We start from the raw sequence: 22,629 nt of genomic DNA, 5'->3' as shown, positions 1-22,629 counted from the left end.
TTTGACCCTTGGTTATTGTTGTTACTGTTGTCCCATTGACAATTTTGAATCTCATTATTTTCATATTGTAAATATCCAAAGTAAGCTTTGGCAATATGTACATTGTTACGTCATGCTAATAAAGCAAATTGAATTGAATTGAGAAAGAGAGAGAGAGAGAGAGAGAGAGAGAGAGAGAGAGAGAGATGAAGAGAGAAAGACAGAGCGTGTGAGAGAGGGTGTTAGAGAGAGAAGTGTGTGAGAGAGAGAGCGAGACAGAGAGCGGGACAGAGCGTGTGAGAGAGACAGTGAGAGAGAGAGACAGAGCGTGAGAGTGAGAGACAGAGAGAGAGAGGAGAGAGACAGAGAGAGAGAAAGAGAGAGAGAAGGACGGAGCCAGAGTGTAAGAGAGGGAGAGAGAGGGAGAGAGAGAGAGGGGGAGGGAGAGAGAGTGAGAGAGAGACCGAGAGAGAGAGAGAGAGAGAGAGAGAGAGAGAGAGAGAGAGAGAGGGAGAGGGAGAGAGAGAGGGACCGAGAAAGAGTCAAAGAGAGAGACCGACAGAGAGAGAGAGACAGAGACAGAGATGGTGAGAAAGAGAGAGAAGGAGAGAGAGACAGAGATGGTGAGAAACAGAGAGAGATGGAGAGAGAGAGACGTTCCCAAGCCAAGCAGTGTAACATTCTCTAGTAGGCCAACCTTGTACTAACATGTCTTTCGGTTCCCTTTTGTTTTTGCTGGGGTATGACAGTTTGTTTCAGTCCTGTTTTACATGTTTGTCCACCCCATGCTTTTCTTGTACTCCCCCTTACTGGTGCAAAGTTTGTAAGGTCTTTGTAGAAAAGCTCTATGATTGATGGCTTATTATTAATACTGTGTGTTCTATTACCCTCACAATCATTTTTGAAAAACAAACAAACATGACTTTTATGTCACCAAAGATCTTATCACACCTGATTTTTCACCGACATTCAGGAGGATCAAATGTTTACCGAATAAAAATTAAGATTTATTTAGAACAAAAACATTCCTTATTTTCCCAAATAAGATCTCCTTTCTTTGGATTGGGTAAAATGGGAAAATCACAATGCTACAATATACCAGTGTAAGGCGCATTTACAGAATGCAATTTTCAGCGGAATAAAACATTAATTACTGAGTAATTTAGATGAATGATCCTTATCTGCATAACGAGTACAAACATCTGCTAACAGTAGTGACTGTCTGCAAAAAGTGGATCAGATTAGGGTTAGTGGGAATTCAATGTACTGCAGTTGTCTCCTGATAGAGTAGTCTGCTGATACAGTAGTCTGATACAGTAGTCTGATATAGTAGTCTCCAAATACAGTAGTCTGATACAGTAGTCTCCTGATACAGTAGTCTGAAACAGTAGTCTGATACAGTAGCCTCCTGATACGGAGAAAAAAAGGTATGAAATGTATGCATTCACTACTGTATTCACTACTGTAAGTCGCTCTGGATAAGAGCGTCTGCTAAATTACTAAAATGTAAAATGTAAATGATACAGTAGCCTTCTAATACAGTAGTCTCCTGATACAGTAGTCTGATACAGTAGTCTCCTGATACAGTAGTCTCTTGATACAGTAGTCTTCCAATACAGTAGTCTCCTGATACAGTAGTCTCCTGATACAGTAGCCTAATACAGTAGTCTGATACAGTAGTCTAATACAGTAGTCTGATACAGTAGTCTGATACAGTAGTGTCCTGATACAGTAGTCTCCTGATACAGTAGTCTGATACAGTAACCTTCTGATACAGTAGTCTCCTGATACAGTAGTCTGACACAGTAGCCTAATACAGTAGTCTGATACAGTAGTCTTCTGATACAGTAGTCTGATACAGTAGTCTAATACAGTAGTCTGATACAGTAGTCTGATACAGTAGTCTCCTGATACAGTAGTCTGATACAGTAGCCTTCTGATACAGTAGTCTGATACAGTAGTCTCCTGATACAGTAGTCTGATACAGTAGCCTAATACAGTAGTCTGATACAGTAGTCTTCTGATACAGTAGTCTGATACAGTAGTCTGATACAGTAGTCTAATACAGTAGCCTAATACAGTAGTCTGATACAGTAGTCTAATACAGTAGCCTAATACAGTAGTCTGATACAGTAGTCTGATACAGTAGTCTCCTGATACAGTAGTCTTCTGATACAGTAGTCTGATACAGTAGTCTAATACAGTAGTCTGATACAGTAGTCTCCTGATACAGTAGTCTGATACAGTAGCCTTCTGATACACTAGTCTAATACAGTAGTCTCCTGATACAGTAGTCTGATACAGTAGCCTAATACAGTAGTCTGATACAGTAGTCTTCTGATACAGTAGTCTGATACAGTAGTCTGATACAGTAGTCTAATACAGTAGCCTAATACAGTAGTCTGATACAGTAGTCTGATACAGTAGCCTAATACAGTAGTCTGATACAGTAGTCTTCTGATACAGTAGTCTGATAGAGTAGTCTGATACAGTAGTCTAATACAGTAGCCTATTACAGTAGTCGGATACAGTAGTCTGATACAGTAGTCTCCTGATACAGTAGTCTGATACAGTAGCCTCCTGATACAGTAGTCTCCTGATACAGTAGTCTCCTGATACAGTAGTCTAATACAGTAGTCTGATACAGTAGTCTGATACAGTAGTCTCCTGATACAGTAGTCTGATACAGTAGTCTCCTGATACAGTAGTCTCCTGATACAGTAGTATTCTGATAGAGTAGTCTCATGATACAGTAGTATTCTGATACAGTAGTCTCATGATACAGTAGTATTCCAATACAGTAGTTTCCTGATACAGTAGTATTCCGATACAGTAGTATTCCGATACAGTAGTCTCGTGATACAGTAGTATTCCAATACAGTAGTCTTCTGATACAGTAGTCTTCCAATACAGTAGTCTGATACAGTAATCTCCTGATACAGTAGTCTCCTGATTCAGTAGTCTGATACAGTAGTCTCCTGATACAGTAGTCTCCTGATACAGTAGTATTCCAATACAGTAGTCTCCTGATACAGTAGTCTGATACAGTGTTCTTCCAATACAGTAGTCTCCTGATACTGTAGTCTAATACAGTAGTCTCCTGATACAGTAGTCTAATACAGTAGTCTTCCAATACAGTAGTCTCCTGATACAGTAGTCTGATACAGTAGTCTCCTGATACAGTAGTCTCCTGATACAGTAGTCTCCTGATACAGTAGTCTGATACAGTAGTCTTCCAATACAGTAGCCTCCTGATACAGTAGTCTCCTGATACAGTAGTCTCCTGATACAGTAATCAGCATGCCCTTATCATGACTGTAGACACCTTCCTTTTATCCTAACTTTCATCAATTCAACCTCATACAGTTGTCTCTTGAAACAGTAGTCTGATACAACATTCAGTTTCTTCAATTCCTCCAGAAGGAAAAAGGCCAAGTTTTCTTCTCCAACTACTGAGGAATTTAATCTATGGAGATGACAGGAAGGGTTAGCGATGGCACAGGGCTGGAGAAAATGGAGACAAATTGCTTCATTCGCCAGGAATTGAACAGATTAATTTCTCATCTTTGACAGTGACACTAATGCATTCTTGTCTTCAAAGGGCTGAGTAAATGTTGATTTTCTCTCTCTCTCGCTTATCCCTTTAGATTCTATCCGAGAGAGAGAGAGAGTGTGTGTGAGAAAGAAAGACACAGGGAGAGAGAGCGAGCGAGAGAGAGGCAATGTTAACATATGTTTCCCATGCCAATAAAGCCCCTTGAATTGAATTGAGAGAGAGAGGCAGAGTGTGTGAGAGAGAGAGAAAGAGGCAGATAGAGTGAGAGAGAGCGAGCGAGAGAGAAAGATAGAGAGAAAAAGAGAATTCCACAAAGCTGTGAACGATTTGAGAGAAAAGACAAGAAGAGCCTTCTATGCCGTCAAAAGGAACATAAAATTCAACATCCCAACTAGGCTCTGGCAAAAAATGATTGAATCAGTTACAGAACCCACTGCCCTTTATGGTTGTGAGGTCTGGGGTCCGCTCACCAACCAATCATTTAAAAAATGGGACAAACACCATTTGAGAATTCTGCAAAAACGTCCTCTGTGGGTTTGAGCCAAGGCTGTGTCCTTGACTCATTGTGCTCTAGCGACTCCTTGTGGCGGGCCGGGCGCCTGCAAGCTGACCCGGTCGTCAGTTGGACGGTGTTTTCTCCGACACATTGGTGCGGCTGGCTTCCGGGTTAAGCGAGCAGTGTGTCAAGAAGCAGTGCGGCTTCTACTGGGGTTATAGTGGAGCAGCAGTCTACTGGGGTTATAGTGGAGCAACAACAGTCTACTAGGGTCATAGTGGAGCAACAACAGTCTACTGGGGTTATAGTGGAGCAACAACAGTCTACTGGGGTTATAGTGGAGCAACAACAGTCTACTGGGGTTATAGTGGAGCAACAACAGTCTACTGGGGTTATAGTGGAGTAGCAGTCTACTGGGGTTATAGTGGAGCAACAACAGTCTACTGGGGTTATAGTGGAGCAACAACAGTCTACTGGGGTCATAGTGGAGCAACAACAGTCTACTGGGGTTATAGTGGAGCAACAACAGTCTACTGGGGTTATAGTGGAGCAACAACAGTCTACTGGGGTTATAGTGGAGCAACAACAGTCTACTGGGGTTATAGTGGAGCAACAACAGTCTACTGGGGTTATAGTGGAGCAACAGTCTCCTGTGGTTATAGTGGAGCAACAACAGTCTCCTGGGGTTATAGTGGAGTAGCAGTCTCCTGGGGTTATAGTGGAGTAGCAGTCTCCTGGGGTTATAGTGGAGCAACAACAGTCTACTGGGGTTATAGTGGAGTAGCAGTCTCCTGGGGTTATAGTGGAGAAACAACAGTCTACTGGGGTTATAGTGGAGTAACAACAGTCTACTGGGGTTATAGTGGAGCAACAAGTCTACTGGGGTTATAGTGGAGCAGCAACAGTCTACTGGGGTTATAGTGGAGCAACACAGTCTACTGGGGTTATAGTGGAGCAACAGTCTCCTGTGGTTATAGTGGAGCAACAACAGTCTCCTGGGGTTATAGTGGAGCAGCAGTCTCCTGGGGTTATAGTGGAGTAGCAGTCTCCTGGGGTTATAGTGGAGCAACAACAGTCTCTTGGGGTTATAGTGGAGTAACAGTCTCCTGGGGTTATAGTGGAGAAACAACAGTCTACTGGGGTTATAGTGGAGCAACAACAGTCTACTGGGGTTATAGTGGAGCAACAACAGTCTCCTGGGGTTATAGTGGAGCAACAGTCTACTGGGGTTATAGTGGAGCAACAACAGTCTACTGGGGTTATAGTGGAGCAACAACAGTCTACTGGGGTTATAGTGGAGCAGCAATCTACTGGGGTTATAGTGGAGTAGCAAGTCTCCTGGGGTTATAGTGGAGCAACAACAGTTTACTGGGGTTATAGTGCAGCAACAACAGTCTACTGGGGTTATAGTGGAGCAGCAGTCTCCTGGGGTTATAGTGGAGTACCAGTCTCCTGGGGTTATAGTGGAGCAACAACAGTCTACTGGGGTTATAGTGGAGCAACAGTCTACTGGGGTTATAGTGGAGCAACAACAGTCTACTGGGGTCATAGTGGAGCAACAACAGTTTACTGGGGTTATAGTGGAGTAGCAATCTACTGGGGTTATAGTGGAGTAGCAGTCTACTGGGGTTATAGTGGAGCAACAACAGTTTACTGGGGTTATAGTGGAGCAACAACAGTCTACTGGGGTTATAGTGGAGCAGCAGTCTACTGGGGTTATAGTGGAGCAACAACAGTCTCCTGGGGTTATAGTGGAGCAACAACAGTCTACTGGGGTTATAGTGGAGCAACAGTCTACTGGGGTTATAGTGGAGCAACAACAGTCTACTGGGGTTATAGTGGAGCAACAACAGTCTACTGGGGTTATAGTGGAGCAACAACAGTCTACTGGGGTTATAGTGGAGCAACAACAGTCTACTGGGGTTATAGTGGAGCAACAACAGTCTACTGGGGTTATAGTGGAGTAGCAATCTACTGGGGTTATAGTGGAGTAGCAGTCTACTGGGGTTATAGTGGAGCAACAACAGTTTACTGGGGTTATAGTGCAGCAACAACAGTCTACTGGGGTTATAGTGGAGTAGCAGTCTCCTGGGGTTATAGTGGAGTAGCAGTCTCCTGGGGTTATAGTGGAGCAACAACAGTCTACTGGGGTTATAGTGGAGCAACAGTCTACTGGGGTTATAGTGGAGCAACAACAGTCTACTGGGGTTATAGTGGAGCAACAACAGTCTCCTGGGGTTATAGTGGGAGTAGCAGTCTCCTGGGGTTATAGTGGAGCAACAACAGTCTACTGTGGTTATAGTGGGACCAGCAGTCTCCTGGGGTTATAGTGGGAGCAGCAGTCTCCTGGGGTTATAGTGGGAGCAGCAGTCTCCTGGGGTTATAGTGGGAGCAGCCGTTTCCTGGGGTTATAGTGGGACCAGCAGTCTACTGGGGTTATAGTGGGAGCAGCAGTCTCCTGGGGTTATAGTGGGACCAGCAGTCTACTGGGTTTATAGTGGGACCAGCAGTCTCCTGGGGTTACAGTGGGACCAGCAGTCTCCTGGGGTTATAGTGGGACCAGCAGTCTCCTGGGGTTATAGTGAAAGCAGTAGTCTCCTGGGGTTATAGTGGGACCAGCAGTCTCCTGGGGTTATAGTGGGACCAGCAGTCTCCTGGGGTTATAGTGGGAGCAGCAGTCTCCTGGGGTTATAGTGGGACCAGCAGTCTACTGGGGTTATAGTGGGACCAGCAGTCTACTGGGGTTATAGTGGGAGCAGCAGTCTCCTGGGGTTATAGTGGGACCAGCAGTCTCCTGGGGTTATAGTGGGACCAGCAGTCTCCTGGGGTTATAGTGGGACCAGCTGTCTACTGGGGTTATAGTGGGACCAGCAGTCTCCTGGGGTTATAGTGGGAGCAGCAGTCTCCTGGGGTTATAGTGGGACCAGCAGTCTCCTGGGGTTATAGTGGGACCAGCAGTCTCCTGGGGTTATAGTGGGAGCAGCAGTCTCCTGGGGTTATAGTGGGAGCAGCAGTCTCCTGGGGTTATAGTGGGAGCAGCAGTCTCCTGGGGTTATAGTGGGAGCAGCAGTCTCCTGGGGTTATAGTGGGACCAGCAGTCTCCTGGGGTTATAGTGGGAGCAGCAGTCTCCTGGGGTTATAGTGGGAGCAGCAGTCTCCTGGGGTTATAGTGGGAGCAGCAGTCTCCTGGGGTTATAGTGGGAGCAGCAGTCTCCTGGGGTTATAGTGGGAGCAGCAGTCTCCTGGGGTTATAGTGGGACCAGCAGGCTCCTGGGGTTATAGTGGGACCAGCAGTCTCATTGGGTTATAGTGGAGCAGCAGTCTCCTGGGGTTATAGTGGGAGCAGCAGTCTACTGGGGTTATAGTGGGACCAGCAGTCTCCTGGGGTTATAGTGGGACCAGCAGTCTACTGGGGTTATAGTGGGACCAGCAGTCTCCTGGGGTTATAGTGGGACCAGCAGTCTCCTGGGGTTATAGTGGGACCAGCAGTCTCCTGGGGTTATAGTGGGACCAGCAGTCTCCTGGGGTTATAGTGGGAGCAGCAGTCGCCTGGGGTTATAGTGGGACCAGCAGTCGCCTGGGGTTATAGTGGGACCAGCAGTCTCCTGGGGTTATAGTGGGAGCAGCAGTCTCCTGGGGTTATAGTGGGACCAGCAGTCTACTGGGGTTATAGTGGGAGCAGCAGTCTCCTGGGGTTATAGTGGGACCAGCAGTCTACTGGGGTTATAGTGGGAGCAGCAGTCTACTGGGGTTATAGTGGGACCAGCAGTCTCCTGGGGTTATAGTGGGAGCAGCAGTCTCCTGGGGTTATAGTGGGACCAGCAGTCTCCTGGGGTTATAGTGGGACCAGCAGTCTCCTGGGGTTATAGTGGGAGCAGCAGTCTCCTGGGGTTATAGTGGGACCAGCAGTCTCCTGGGGTTATAGTGGGAGCAGCAGTCTCCTGGGGTTATAGTGGGAGCAGCAGTCTCCTGGGGTTATAGTGGGAGCAGCAGTCTCCTGGGGTTATAGTGGGAGCAGCACTCTCCTGGGGTTATAGTGGGACCAGCAGTCTCCTGGGGTTATAGTGGGACCAGCAGTCTCCTGGGGTTATAGTGGGAGCAGCAGTCTCCTGGGGTTATAGTGGGAGCAGCAGTCTCCTGGGGTTATAGTGGGACCAGCAGTCTCCTGGGGTTATAGTGGGAGCAGCAGTCTCCTGGGGTTATAGTGGGACCAGCAGTCTCCTGGGGTTATAGTGGGACCAGCAGTCTCCTTGGCTTATAGTGGAGCAGCAGTCTCCTGGGGTTATAGTGGGAGCAGCAGTCTCCTGGGGTTATAGTGGGAGCAGCAGTCTCCTGGGGTTATAGTGGGACCAGCAGTCTCCTGGGGTTATAGTGGGACCAGCAGTCTACTGGGGTTATAGTGGGACCAGCAGTCTCCTGGGGTTATAGTGGGACCAGCAGTCTCCTGGGGTTATAGTGGGAGCAGCAGTTTCCTGGGGTTATAGTGGGAGCAGCAGTCTCCTGGGGTTATAGTGGGACCAGCAGTCTCCTGGGGTTATAGTGGGAGCAGCAGTCTCCTGGGGTTATAGTGGGACCAGCAGTCTACTGGGGTTATAGTGGGAGCAGCAGTCTCCTGGGGTTATAGTGGGACCAGCAGTCTACTGGGGTTATAGTGGGAGCAGCAGTCTCCTGGGGTTATAGTGGGACCAGCAGTCTACTGGGGTTATAGTGGGACCAGCAGTCTCCTGGGGTTATAGTGGGAGCAGCAGTCTCCTGGGGTTATAGTGGGACCAGCAGTCTCCTGGGGTTATAGTGGGACCAGCAGTCTCCTGGGGTTATAGTGGGAGCAGCAGTCTCCTGGGGTTATAGTGGGACCTGCAGTCTCCTGGGGTTATAGTGGGACCAGCAGTCTCCTGGGGTTATAGTGGGAGCAGCAGTCTCCTGGGGTTATAGTGGGAGCAGCAGTCTCCTGGGGTTATAGTGGGAGCAGCAGTCTCCTGGGGTTATAGTGGGACCAGCAGTCTACTGGGGTTATAGTGGGAGCAGCAGTCTACTGGGGTTATAGTGGGAGCAGCAGTCTCCTGGGGTTATAGTGGGACCAGCAGTCTCCTGGGGTTATAGTGGGACCAGCAGTCTCCTGGGGTTATAGTGGGAGCAGCAGTCGCCTGGGGTTATAGTGGGACCAGCAGTCGCCTGGGGTTATAGTGGGACCAGCAGTCTCCTGGGGTTATAGTGGGAGCAGCAGTCTCCTGGGGTTATAGTGGGACCAGCAGTCTACTGGGGTTATAGTGGGAGCAGCAGTCTCCTGGGGTTATAGTGGGACCAGCAGTCTACTGGGGTTATAGTGGGACCAGCAGTCTCCTGGGGTTATAGTGGGAGCAGCAGTCTCCTGGGGTTATAGTGGGACCAGCAGTCTCCTGGGGTTATAGTGGGAGCAGCAGTCTCCTGGGGTTATAGTGGGAGCAGCAGTCTCCTGGGGTTATAGTGGGAGCAGCACTCTCCTGGGGTTATAGTGGGACCAGCAGTCTCCTGGGGTTATAGTGGGACCAGCAGGCTCCTGGGGTTATAGTGGGAGCAGCAGTGTCCTGGGGTTATAGTGGGAGCAGCAGTCTCCTGGGGTTATAGTGGGAGCAGCAGTCTCCTGGGGTTATAGTGGGAGCAGCAGTCTCCTGGGGTTATAGTGGGAGCAGCAGTCTCCTGGGGTTATAGTGGGACCAGCAGTCTCCTGGGGTTATAGTGGGACCAGCAGTCTCCTGGGGTTATAGTGGGACCAGCAGTCTCCTGGGGTTATAGTGGGACCAGCAGTCTCCTGGGGTTATAGTGGGACCAGCAGTCTCCTGGGGTTATAGTGGGAGCAGCAGTTTCCTGGGGTTATAGTGGGACCAGCAGTCTCCTGGGGTTATAGTGGGACCAGCAGTCTCCTGGGGTTATAGTGGGACCAGCAGTCTCCTGGGGTTATAGTGGGACCAGCAGTCTACTGGGGTTATAGTGGGAGCAGCAGTCTCCTGGGGTTATAGTGGGACCAGCAGTCTACTGGGGTTATAGTGGGAGCAGCAGTCTCCTGGGGTTATAGTGGGACCAGCAGTCTACTGGGGTTATAGTGGGACCAGCAGTCTACTGGGGTTATAGTGGGAGCAGCAGTCTGCTGCGGTTATAGTGGGACCAGCAGTCTACTGGGGTTATAGTGGGACCAGCAGTCTCCTGGGGTTATAGTGGAGTAGCAGTCTACTGGGGTTATAGTGGGACCTGCAGTCTCCTGGGGTTATAGTGGGACCAGCAGTCTCCTGGGGTTATAGTGGGAGCAGCAGTCTCCTGGGGTTATAGTGGGAGCAGCAGTCTCCTGGGGTTATAGTGGGAGCAGCAGTCTCCTGGGGTTATAGTGGGACCAGCAGTCTCCTGGGGTTATAGTGGGAGCAGCAGTCTCCTGGGGTTATAGTGGGAGCAGCAGTGTCCTGGGGTTATAGTGGGAGCAGCAGTCTACTGGGGTTATAGTGGGAGCAGCAGTCTCCTGGGGTTATAGTGGGAGCAGCAGTCTACTGGGGTTATAGTGGGAGCAGCAGTCTCCTGGGGTTATAGTGGGAGCAGCAGTCTCCTGGGGTTATAGTGGGACCAGCAGTCTCCTGGGGTTATAGTGGGACCAGCTGAGTCCGTTGTATAACTCTCACTGGGCTACTGGTTGAGATGTAGGCTACTATAAAGGGGAAACTACTCTATAACATGTAATGGTGGGAAAGATACCTGACCAAATACTCAAAACTATAAAACAACTTCGATATAGATAAGCCTATATCATAATGTAACAACTACACAAACTCACAACAAACCACTGCACAGATCCCAGTCTACTTGCTACTTGAGATTTCAATAAAAATGACATAAAGGATATACATAAAGCAGTACAATACTGTACTTTAATACTCAACTAGCAAGTATTGTTGAAGGGTAAGTTTATTTACCTTGTAGGATGTTTGTCCCCTCTTTTCTGTAACAAATATCCTCAGTAGGATATCAGCGGGTTGATAAACTAAACAACAGGAAACAGGACGTCTTGTATTTACACACGAGGTATGCAGGCGTCAAACAAGTGCATATGGGTGTGTCTGGGTTGGCAACAAACAGGTGAGCACACGCCCGTACTCCAATAGTTTGTAGATTTTTCGCGCCTTGGAATTGGAACCGCGTTAACTGCAGGTCTACTTTATGTTGCTAGAATGCCTAGTGTGAAACAACACCTTTAAAATGCTACAAATCTATTTTCCAAATAGAAAAGTAATGACATTCTGAACCATCGGCCTATGTTACATACCTTGTTTACAGTCGCGTATCCATTCCAGGCTTTAATTTGTTGAGCAATGCTTCTCTGTCCACTGCGTCGAAGGCCTACTCTCATTTCGGATGCGCCCTGCGCCGGAGTTGCACCTGGTTTTCTGGACGGTTCTGTGGGTTGTTTTATAGAGGGAGGACGCAGGGCTGATATCTGAGTCTTTCAGACGGAGAGAGAGAGGAAACATAAAAGGCATGCTGCAGACAAAAGGTGTTCAATCCAGCGCCACATCGTTCCCATGGAAACTTACATCCCTCAGTTTCTAGCAGCTATTTATGGTGTGATGTCGGTGACATGTTGGTGGTGTTGCTGCAGGCTCGTCACCATCTGCAAATCAAAGCAAATCTAGGCATCACTGTCTGTTAATGATTATAGTTAACTGTACATAACAAACGTGTACAGTAGGCCTAAATGCATAACATACCACAATACTATAAACTATTACTATACAGTAGGCCTAAATGCATAACATACCACAATACTATAAACTATTACTATACAGTAGGCCTAAATGCATAACATACCACAATACTATAAACTATTACTATACAGTAGGCCTAAATGCATAACATACCACAATACTACTACTATACAGTAGGCCTAAATGCCATAACATACCACAATACAACAATACTACTACTATACAGTAGGCCTAAATGCATAACATACCACAATACTATAAACTATTACTATACAGTAGGCCTAAATGCATAACATACCACAATACTATAAACTATTACTATACAGTAGGCCTAAATGCATAACATACCACAATACTATAAACTATTACTATACAGTAGGCCTAAATGCATAACATACCACAATACTACTACTATACAGTAGGCCTAAATGCATAACATACCACAATACTATACTACTATTACTATACAGTAGGCCTAAATGCACAACATACCACAATACTATAAACTATTACTATACAGTAGGCCTAAATGCATAACATACCACAATACTATACTACTATTACTATACAGTAGGCCTAAATGCATAACATACCACAATACAGCAATACTACTACTATACAGTAGGCCTACCACAATACTATATTACTACTACTATACAGTAGGCCTAAATGCATAACATACCACAATACTATACTACTACTATACAGTAGGCCTAAATGCATAACATACCACAATAAAACTACTATACAGTAGGCCTAAATGCATAACATACCACAATACGGCAATACTACTACTATACAGTAGGCCTAAATGCATAACATACCACAATACAACAATACTACTACTATACAGTAGGCCTAAATGCATAACATACCACAATACAACAATACTACTACTATACAGTAGGTCTAAATGCATAACATACCACAATACTATACTACTACTATACAGTAGGCCTAAATTCAAAACATACCACAATACAGCAATACTACTACTATACAGTAGGCTTAAATACATAACATACCACTATACTACTACTACTATACAGTAGGCCTAAATGCATAACATACAACAATACTACTACTACACAGTAGGCCTAAATGCATAACATACCACAATACTATAAATTATTACTATACAGTAGGCCTAAATGCATAACATACCACAATACTATAAACTATTACTATACAGTAGGCCTAAATGCATAACATACCACAATACTACTACTATACAGTAGGCCTAAATGCCATAACATACCACAATACAACAATACTACTACTATACAGTAGGCCTAAATGCATAACATACCACAATACTATAAACTATTACTATACAGTAGGCCTAAATGCATAACATACCACAATACTATAAACTATTACTATACAGTAGGCCTAAATGCATAACATACCACAATACTATAAACTATTACTATACAGTAGGCCTAAATGCATAACATACCACAATACTACTATATCAGTAGCCATGCATAACATACCACAATACTATACTACTATTACTATACAGTAGGCTAAATGCACAACATACCACAATACTATAAACTATTACTATACAGTAGGCCTAAATGCATAACATACCACAATACTATACTACTATTACTATACAGTAGGCCTAAATGCATAACATACAACAATACAGCAATACTACTACTATACAGTAGGCCTACCACAGTACTATATTACTAATACTATACATTAGTCCTAAATCCATAACAATCCACAATACTTTAATACTACTATACAGTAGGCCTAAATGCATAACATACCACAATAAAACTACTATACAGTAGGCCTAAATGCATAACATACCACAATACGGCAATACTACTACTATTCAGTAGGCCTAAATGCATAACATACCACAATACAACAATACTACTACTATACAGTAGGCCTAAATGCATAACATACCACAATACAACAATACTACTACTATACAGTAGGCCTAAATTCAAAACATACCACAATACAGCAATACTACTACTATACAGTAGGCTTAAATACATAACATACCACTATACTACTACTACTATACAGTAGGCCTAAATGCATAACATACAACAATACTACTACTACACAGTAGGCCTAAATGCATAACATACCACAATACAACAATACTACTACTATACAGTAGGCCTAAATGCCATAACATACCACAATACTATACTACTATTACTATACAGTAGGCCTATATGCATAACATACCACAATACAACAATACTACTACTATACAGTAGGCCTAAAAGCATAACATACCATAATACTATACAACTATTACTATACAGTAGGCCTAAATGCATAACATACCACAATACAACAATACTACTACTATACAGTAGGCCTAAAAGCATAACATACCACAATACAACTACTATACAGTAGGCATAAATGCCATAACATTTTTACATTTTAGTCATTTAGCAGACGCTCTTATCCAGAGCAACTTACAGTAGTGAATGCATACATTTCATCTTTGTACTGGCCCCCCGTGGGAATCGAACCCACAACCCTGGCGTTGCACACACCATGCTGGTATTGCAATCACCATGCTCTACCAACTGAGCCACAGGGAATAACATAACATACCACAATACTACTACTACTATACAGTAGGCCTAAATGCATAACATACCACAATACAACAATACTACTACTATACAGTAGGCCTAAATGCATAACATATCACAATACAACAATACTACTACTATACAGTAGGCCTAAATGCATAACATACCACAATACAACAATACTACTACTATACAGTAGGCCTAAATGCATAACATACCACAATACAACAATATTACTACTATACAGTAAAGGGTCCTGTGTGTAGCTGGTGTAGAGAGTCAGGCGCAGGACAGCAAATATGAGTAATCAACGTACTTTACTCAAAAAGACACATTTACAAAGTAGCATCACGAGCCCACAAAGACGGACCGAATTACAATAAACAATCACTCACAAACACAACATGGGGAACAGAGGGTTAAATAATAAACAAGTAATTGGTTGAGTGAAGCCAGGTGTGTAAGACAAAGACAGAACAAATGGAATATAAAAAGTGGATCGACGGTGGCTAGAAAGCCGATGACGTCGACCGCCGCCCGAACAAGGAGAGGGACCGACTTCATGACAAGTAGGCCTAAATGCCATAACATACCACAATACAACAATACTACTACTATACAGTAGGCCTAAATGCCATAACATACCACAATACAACAATACTACTACTATACAGTAGGCCTAAATGCATAACATACCACAATACTATACTACTACTACCATACAGTAGGCCTAAAAGCCATAACATACCACAATACAACAATACTACTACTATACAGTAGGCCTAAATGCCATAACATACCACAATACAACAATACTACTACCATACAGTAGGCTTAAATGCCATAACATACCACAATACAACAATACTACTACTATACAGTAGGCCTAAATGCATAACATACCACAATACAACAATACTACTACTATACAGTAGTCCTAAATGCCATAACATACCACAATACAACAATACTACTACTATACAGTAGGCCTAAATGCCATAACATACCACAATACAACAATACTACTACTATACAGTAGGCCTAAATGCCATAACATACCACAATACAACAATACTACTACTATACAGTAGGACCTAAATGCGTAACATACCACAGTATAACAATACTACTACCATACAGTAGGCCTAAATGCCATAACATACCACAATACTATACTACTACTACCATACAGTAGGCCTAAATGCCATAACATACCACAATACAACAATACTACTACTATACAGTAGGCCTAAATGCATAACATACCACAATACTATACTACTACTACCATACAGTAGGCCTAAATGCCATAACATACCACAATACAACAATACTACTACCATACAGTAGGCTTAAATGCCATAACATACCACAATACAACAATACTACTACTATACAGTAGGCCTAAATGCCATAACATACCACAATACAACAATACTACTACTATACAGTAGGCCTAAATGCATAACATACCACAATACTATACTACTACTACCATACAGTAGGCCTAAATGCCATAACATACCACAATACAACAATACTACTACCATACAGTAGGCTTAAATGCCATAACATACCACAATACAACAATACTACTACTATACAGTAGGCCTAAATGCCATAACATACCACAATACAACAATACTACTACTATACAGTAGGCCTAAATGCATAACATACCACAATACTATACTACTACTACCATACAGTAGGCCTAAATGCCATAACATACCACAATACAACAATACTACTACCATACAGTAGTCCTAAATGCCATAACATACCACAATACAACAATACAACTACTATACAGTAGGCCTAAATGCCATAACATACCACAATACAACAATACTACTACTATACAGTAGGCCTAAATGCATAACATACCACAATACAACAATACTACTACTATACAGTAGGCCTAAATGCCATAACATACCACAATACAACAATACTACTACTATACAGTAGGCCTAAATGCCATAACATACCACAATACAACAATACTACTACTATACAGTAGGCCTAAATGCCATAACATACCACAATACTACTACTATACAGTAGGCCTAAATGCATAACATACCACAATACAACAATACTACTACTATACAGTAGGCCTAAATGCAATAACATACCACAATACAACAATACTACTACTATACAGTAGGCCTAAATGCCATAACATACCACAATACAACAATACTACTACTATACAGTAGGCCTAAATGCATAACATACCACAATACAACAATACTACTACTATACAGTAGGCCTAAATGCCATAACATACCACAATACAACAATACTACTACTATACAGTAGGCCTAAATGCATAACATACCACAATACTATACTACTACTATACAGTAGGCCTAAATGCATAACATACCACAATACAACAATACTACTACTATACAGTAGGCCTAAATGCATAACATACCACACTACTATACTACTACTACCATACAGTAGGCCTAAATGCCATAACATACCACAATACAACAATACTACTACTATACAGTAGGCCTAAATGCATAACATACCACAATACTATACTACTACTACCATACAGTAGGCCTAAATGCCATAACATATCACAATACAACAATACTACTACTATACAGTAGGCCTAAATGCATAACATACCACAATACAACAATACTACTACTATACAGTAGGCCTAAATGCATAACATACCACAATATAACAATACTACTACTATACAGTAGGCCTAAATGCCATAAAATACCACAATACTATACTACTACTACCATACAGTAGGCCTAAATGCCATAACATACCACAATACAACAATACTACTACTATACAGTAGGCCTAAATGCCATAACATACCACAATACAACAATACTACTACTATACAGTAGGCCTAAATGCATAACATACCACAGTATAACAATACTACTACTATACAGTAGGCCTAAATGCCATAACATACCACAATACTATACTACTACTACCATACAGTAGGCCTAAATGCCATAACATACCACAATACAACAATACTACTACTATACAGTAGGCCTAAATGCCATAACATACCACAATACAACAATACTACTACTATACAGTAGGCCTAAATGCATAACATACCACAATACTATACTACTACTACCATACAGTAGGCCTAAATGCCATAACATATCACAATACAACAATACTACTACTATACAGTAGGCCTAAATGCATAACATACCACAATACAACAATACTACTACTATACAGTAGGCCTAAATGCATAACTGACCACAATACTACTACCATACAGTAGGCCTAAATGCATGTACAAATAATAACAATTGATTACACTGATTCTGGCACAGTTATGTCACAACTATCAAGTCATCCAGGCTGTATCACATCCGGCCGTGATCGGGAGTCCCATAGGGCGGCCCACAATTGGCCCAGCATCGTCCGGGTTTGGCCGGTGTAAGCCGTCATTGTAAATAAGAATTTGTTCTTAACTGACTTGCCTAGTTAAATAAAGGTTAAATAAAACATGTATAAAAATGGGCCTAATCTAATGACACACAGATGTTGCACAGTACTTGCCATTGAATAACAAACACATTTTTTGTAATTTTTTTAACATACAGGAAGGAACATGCACTGCAAACATGGCGTTACAGATCTGTCCGTCCAATGTGTCGTCCAATGTGTGCTTGTGTTTATATTCGAGGGAGGATCTCAGTCTGTAGTTGTAGATGTTGATTGAAGATAATCCAGAGACTGTAATCTAATCTGATAGCAGTATAACCACATTACAACCATGTGTCAACATCAACAGTCATACATGGACGAGACTGACTCAATCTTCTGATGTATCCCAAACAGCACCCTATTCCTTATGTAGTGCACCATTTTTTGTTTTTTGCATAAGTGCACTATAGGGAATAGAGTGCCGTTTAGGAAGCAGCCAACCGTGTGATGCATCAGGATGACTCCAGGGCCAGGAAATGTCTTTATCGAACCACCGTGACATTGACATGGACAATAACACTAACATTAAACTTCAAAGAAATGTATTTCCCGGTGAGAAACCAGAGGTTCCAATAAATATGGGTTTGACAGGCGTGAACACTCTTTGACGACACTGATTGTCAATAGCGAATGTGGCTATGTATATATTTATTTTGCTGTTAATGTATTGAAAACCTATTTCAGCAAGTTAACCAAGTTTTTTGCTGACTTAGCTAGCCATGTTAATGACGAGCTAACTAGCACCGTTGGTCACTGCACTACAATGTCACGCTAGCTATTGCCAGCAGGTGATTTGCTAGCAGGTGACTTATTGAAATATTAAGTGAATGATTATTTTATTACTACCGTAAAAGGTTTATATATAAGGGTTGTACTTGTGCTCTGTCTTTATGGATTAATATCGCTTCACATTGAGGGTATGTGTCATTACTGTTGCTCCTATCTAAAATATATCTTGTGTCCTACCTAACCAGTGAATGTGTGGCTGTGACCGTCCTGTCAATGCCTGTCATCACTGTTTGATATCTTTTACTGCAGATAAAAACCAAGTCAACCTGAAGTGTGGGTGTCCGTGTGCCTTTCTTCTGGGGGGTTATGTGAAGTTGGTTACAAAACTGGTAGTAGAGAATTACAGACAGGCAGGCAGACAGGAGAGAAGTACAGACATGCAGACACGAGAGAATTACAGACAGGCAGACAGGAGAGAATTACAGACAGGCAGACAGGAGAGAATTACAGACAGACAAGAGAGAAGTACAGACAAGCAGGAGAGAATTACAGACAGGCATGCAGGAGAGAATTACAGACAGGCATGCAGGAGAGAATTACAGACAGGCATGCAGGAGAGAATTACAGACAGGCAGACAGGAGAGAAGTACAGACAGGCAGACAGGGGAGAAGTACAGACAGGCAGACAAGAGAGAAGTACAGAAAGGCAGACAGGAAAGAATTGCAGACAGGAGAAAATTAGACAGACAGACAGACAGACAGACAGACAGACAGACAGACAGACAGACAGACAGACAGACAGACAGACAGACAGACAGACAGACAGACAGACAGACAGACAGACAGACATGAAAGAATTACAGACAGACAGGAGAGAATTACCGTAAATTCCGGACTATAAGCCGCAACTTTTTTCCCACGCTTTGAACCTCACGGCTTAAACAATGACGCGGCTAATATATGGATTTGTCCCGCTTAAAAAAAAAAATCTTCAAAAATACACATTCTGTGACGTGCTCAGTTTTTTGGCGGCATGAAGCTTTCATTAGACCAATGAAATTGCCGAACGGGTTAAGGTCAAACAGTGACGGGAGCGACAATGAAAACGATCCAATATCGGATGAAGCAATTCTGAGGCTATTCAACTCCGACACCGAAGGAGATGACTTCAGTGGTTTCAGTGCACAGGAGGAGGAAGATAGTGACCAATGACTTTCTTGGTAGGCTACTGTTTACTGCTAATTTTTTATTTTTTGTTACAAGCCGTGTTTCGTTAAAGCCTATTTATTTTTGTTACAAGCCGTGTTTCGTTAAAGCCTGTGTAAAGTTCATTTGTTTCAATGTACCGGTAGGCACCTGCGGCTTATAGACATGTGCCGCTTATTTATGTTCAAAATAATATATTTTTTTTAATTCAGTGGGTGCGGCTTATATTCAGGTGCGCTTAATAGTCCGGAAATTACGGCACATGGTTTTACAGTGTTTTCCACTAGTGCCGGATGTCGGCTAAACAGACGATTACAGATCGGCTACCTTTTCCACTTAAATTAACTAGGCTACTTTTCAAATCACTAGTCCCAAAAAAAGTAATTCATGCACTCTCCCGCTAGAATGAACGATATGCATCTTATAGCAATCTATTAATTAGACAGGCGACTGTCAGCCACAAAGCGAGCGATGACAGGGGGAAACACTGCTGGTTTGACAGTCTGCTGTCTGTCCCGCCTCCCTGTTACTGTGGGCAGTGTGACTGGTTGGTTGCAGTCAAATGTCTTTACATGGAGGGGGAGAGCTCCTTCTTAGTCTCTGTAACCATGTTTCCATCCAGTTTTTATGCGAGTAAAGTCATACCATATATAAAACATAAACACATCAATTGTGATGGAAACAGGAAGTTTCGGTAAATTTTTGTAAATGCTGACAGATCATTTGTTCGTTCGACATGGTGGGATCTTTTTGTGCTGGTAAAATTAATTATATGGAAAATAATGGCAAATATTGATATAATAACCATCATATCGAAGTTAACTTGGAGTCACGCAATGATATGGTGTGTGGTCCTCCCACTACGACTCAGGATACCATGCAGTTTATTAGGTTACAGATGAAATAAGTGATGATGAACTTCACAGGGTGGTGAAAGTGCACGGTGATGAGCTTGATGCTCCTTTCTAATAAATATCGAGGGTCTTATTCTGGTGACATGATGATCGATGCTCGACTGCCATTTGGCAAAAACAAATATTCTTGCTCTTATCCATAATAATGTCATCATGTTGACTAGCCTACCCGCACTGTGTGTGCAAACTGTTAGCTAGAGCGCAAGTGCCAAGACCAGTGTAGGCCCATTTGCTAACAAAACATTTTTTTTTGTGACAAAACTAATCGCTAGAGTTTAAAATGCAATGGAAACACATAGAATTTTAGATTTTTATTCCGTACATGAAAACTTAAGCAAAAAAGAAAATGTTGTGTGCTCTGTCATCACGCGCTGATTTTCTATCAGCAACAAGTCAGTTTGGTGGAAACACACCAGTGGTGATACAACGCACATATTTCCTTAATGAGGATTTTTGAATATTCACATAGAGAAATCTGGCTTGTGAGTGAATTTCAGGGCTCTAGTGCGACCGTTTCACTCGCATTACGTGGCTAAAAATAGAGACGTGCAAACCACAAAAGTAAAGTATGAGCACATGTGCGAGTTGTGATTTATAGCAAAATAAAATCCTGCCGTAGCTATTTTTTAAGTATTTCAGAAGTTTTTTTTTCATAGCTGGTCACTAATCACACAAAGAACCATATAAATTCTGAATGATTTCTATGCAAAGAACTACATAGAGGCCCATATATTCCAACTCGCGCCAGAGCCGTAACTACAATTTTTTTAAATAATAAAAATATATATATATTTTATGAACTCAGTCAGGTAGTTAGAATAGTCGAATACACCAGGTGACATTTCGAAACGTAAATGCCAGGGATGCAAACTGGTGAGGGCCCAAAAAGGTGACACCTTTTTTTTGTTGCATTGAAACATTCCAAATATCCCTGGTAGGGGAGATAAAATGAAATAAAAAATATCAGCTTTAAAATGCTACTTTCTAGTGGCTTAGGCTGGATCCCTTTTTGAAATGCAGATTTGAACTAATTAAACAACAAAGAATATGATCTACATGATCAGTCTGTGTGTGTAAAATAAAAAGTGGTTCATGTGAACTCACAGCTAAAAAAAATAAGGAAAGGAATCCAATGTTATTTGTTGCCTAGCCTTTACTGCAAATGACACAAGTCTTGAGAAAAAACACAATACACTAATATAGCAGTTAGCCATGACAGCCTTTATAATAGAACGCTTGTGACCACACACATCTAAATATTGGACTTGGGAAAAATACATCTTAAAGTAGAACTAGAATGAAACAGGCATTCTATGTTTGCTCTATTATAGTGGCCACTATAGTAGACATTGATCAAGTGCACAAAGAAAAATAACATTCACTGAGTACAACGTTTAATAATCCCCCCTCACTCACAAACAAGTGTTCCAGTATGTCAAGTTCAACACAACAAAACAATATCTTTGGGCTAGACTGCACATTATTACATTGTACACGCTCTGCCTGTGGACATCTGTTCTACAATGTGACAGCAGCAGAGCATGAGACCTGTTGTTGGTATAATTGATCTCTTTAAGGCAGAGAGTACACCTGGCATACCCCTTTTTATCCACTGTATTGAAAAAGTGAGAAAGAGGAAAAGTGTGTGGTGTTCCTTCACCTCTATAGCGGCATCCAGTTTATTAAGGCAGGCCCAGGTCCAGCTACACTTCATCCCTGAATCCACTTGTTTAACAAGCAACGCCTCATTTTCACCTAATTCTCTCATTCTGAAAATTAACCACATACTGTAGAGGGAAAATATTACTTCATAGATAGTAGTTAGTTCATTAGCTCATGAACTAACTAAGATTTCACACAGATTGCCAGGGTCCAGTAAGCAACTAACGTTATAACTTGAGGAATGGCAAGGAGTCGTATAGCAGTTAATACTATAGTG

The 22,629-nt window shown here is 42.7% G+C and overlaps 1 protein-coding gene across 3 annotated transcripts in view; it reads right to left on the bottom strand.

The window, feature by feature from the left end:
* Positions 1 to 22,629, bottom strand: part of tjp2b (tight junction protein 2b (zona occludens 2)) — a 237,124-nt gene that overhangs the window by 214,000 nt on the left and 495 nt on the right. For 2 of the 3 annotated variants that reach the window (XM_045695321.1, XM_045695327.1), the window contains exons 2-3: positions 11,585 to 11,661; positions 11,317 to 11,493 (exon numbers count right to left, since the gene is read on the bottom strand). In XM_045695321.1, the coding sequence (XP_045551277.1) occupies positions 11,317 to 11,400 (84 nt within the window). In that variant the 5' untranslated portion in view covers positions 11,401 to 11,493; positions 11,585 to 11,661. Of the gene's footprint in view, positions 1 to 10,966; positions 11,035 to 11,316; positions 11,494 to 11,584; positions 11,662 to 22,629 lie in introns of those variants that run through there. The other variant, XM_045695324.1, reaches the window with a different exon arrangement.

Source organism: Salmo salar, chromosome ssa15 (genome assembly GCF_905237065.1).
Source record: "Salmo salar chromosome ssa15, Ssal_v3.1, whole genome shotgun sequence".
Classification (NCBI taxonomy): Eukaryota; Metazoa; Chordata; class Actinopteri; order Salmoniformes; family Salmonidae; genus Salmo; species Salmo salar.
The sequence above is the reverse complement of the archived record's forward strand: the minus strand, read 5'-3'. Positions and strand labels throughout refer to the sequence as shown.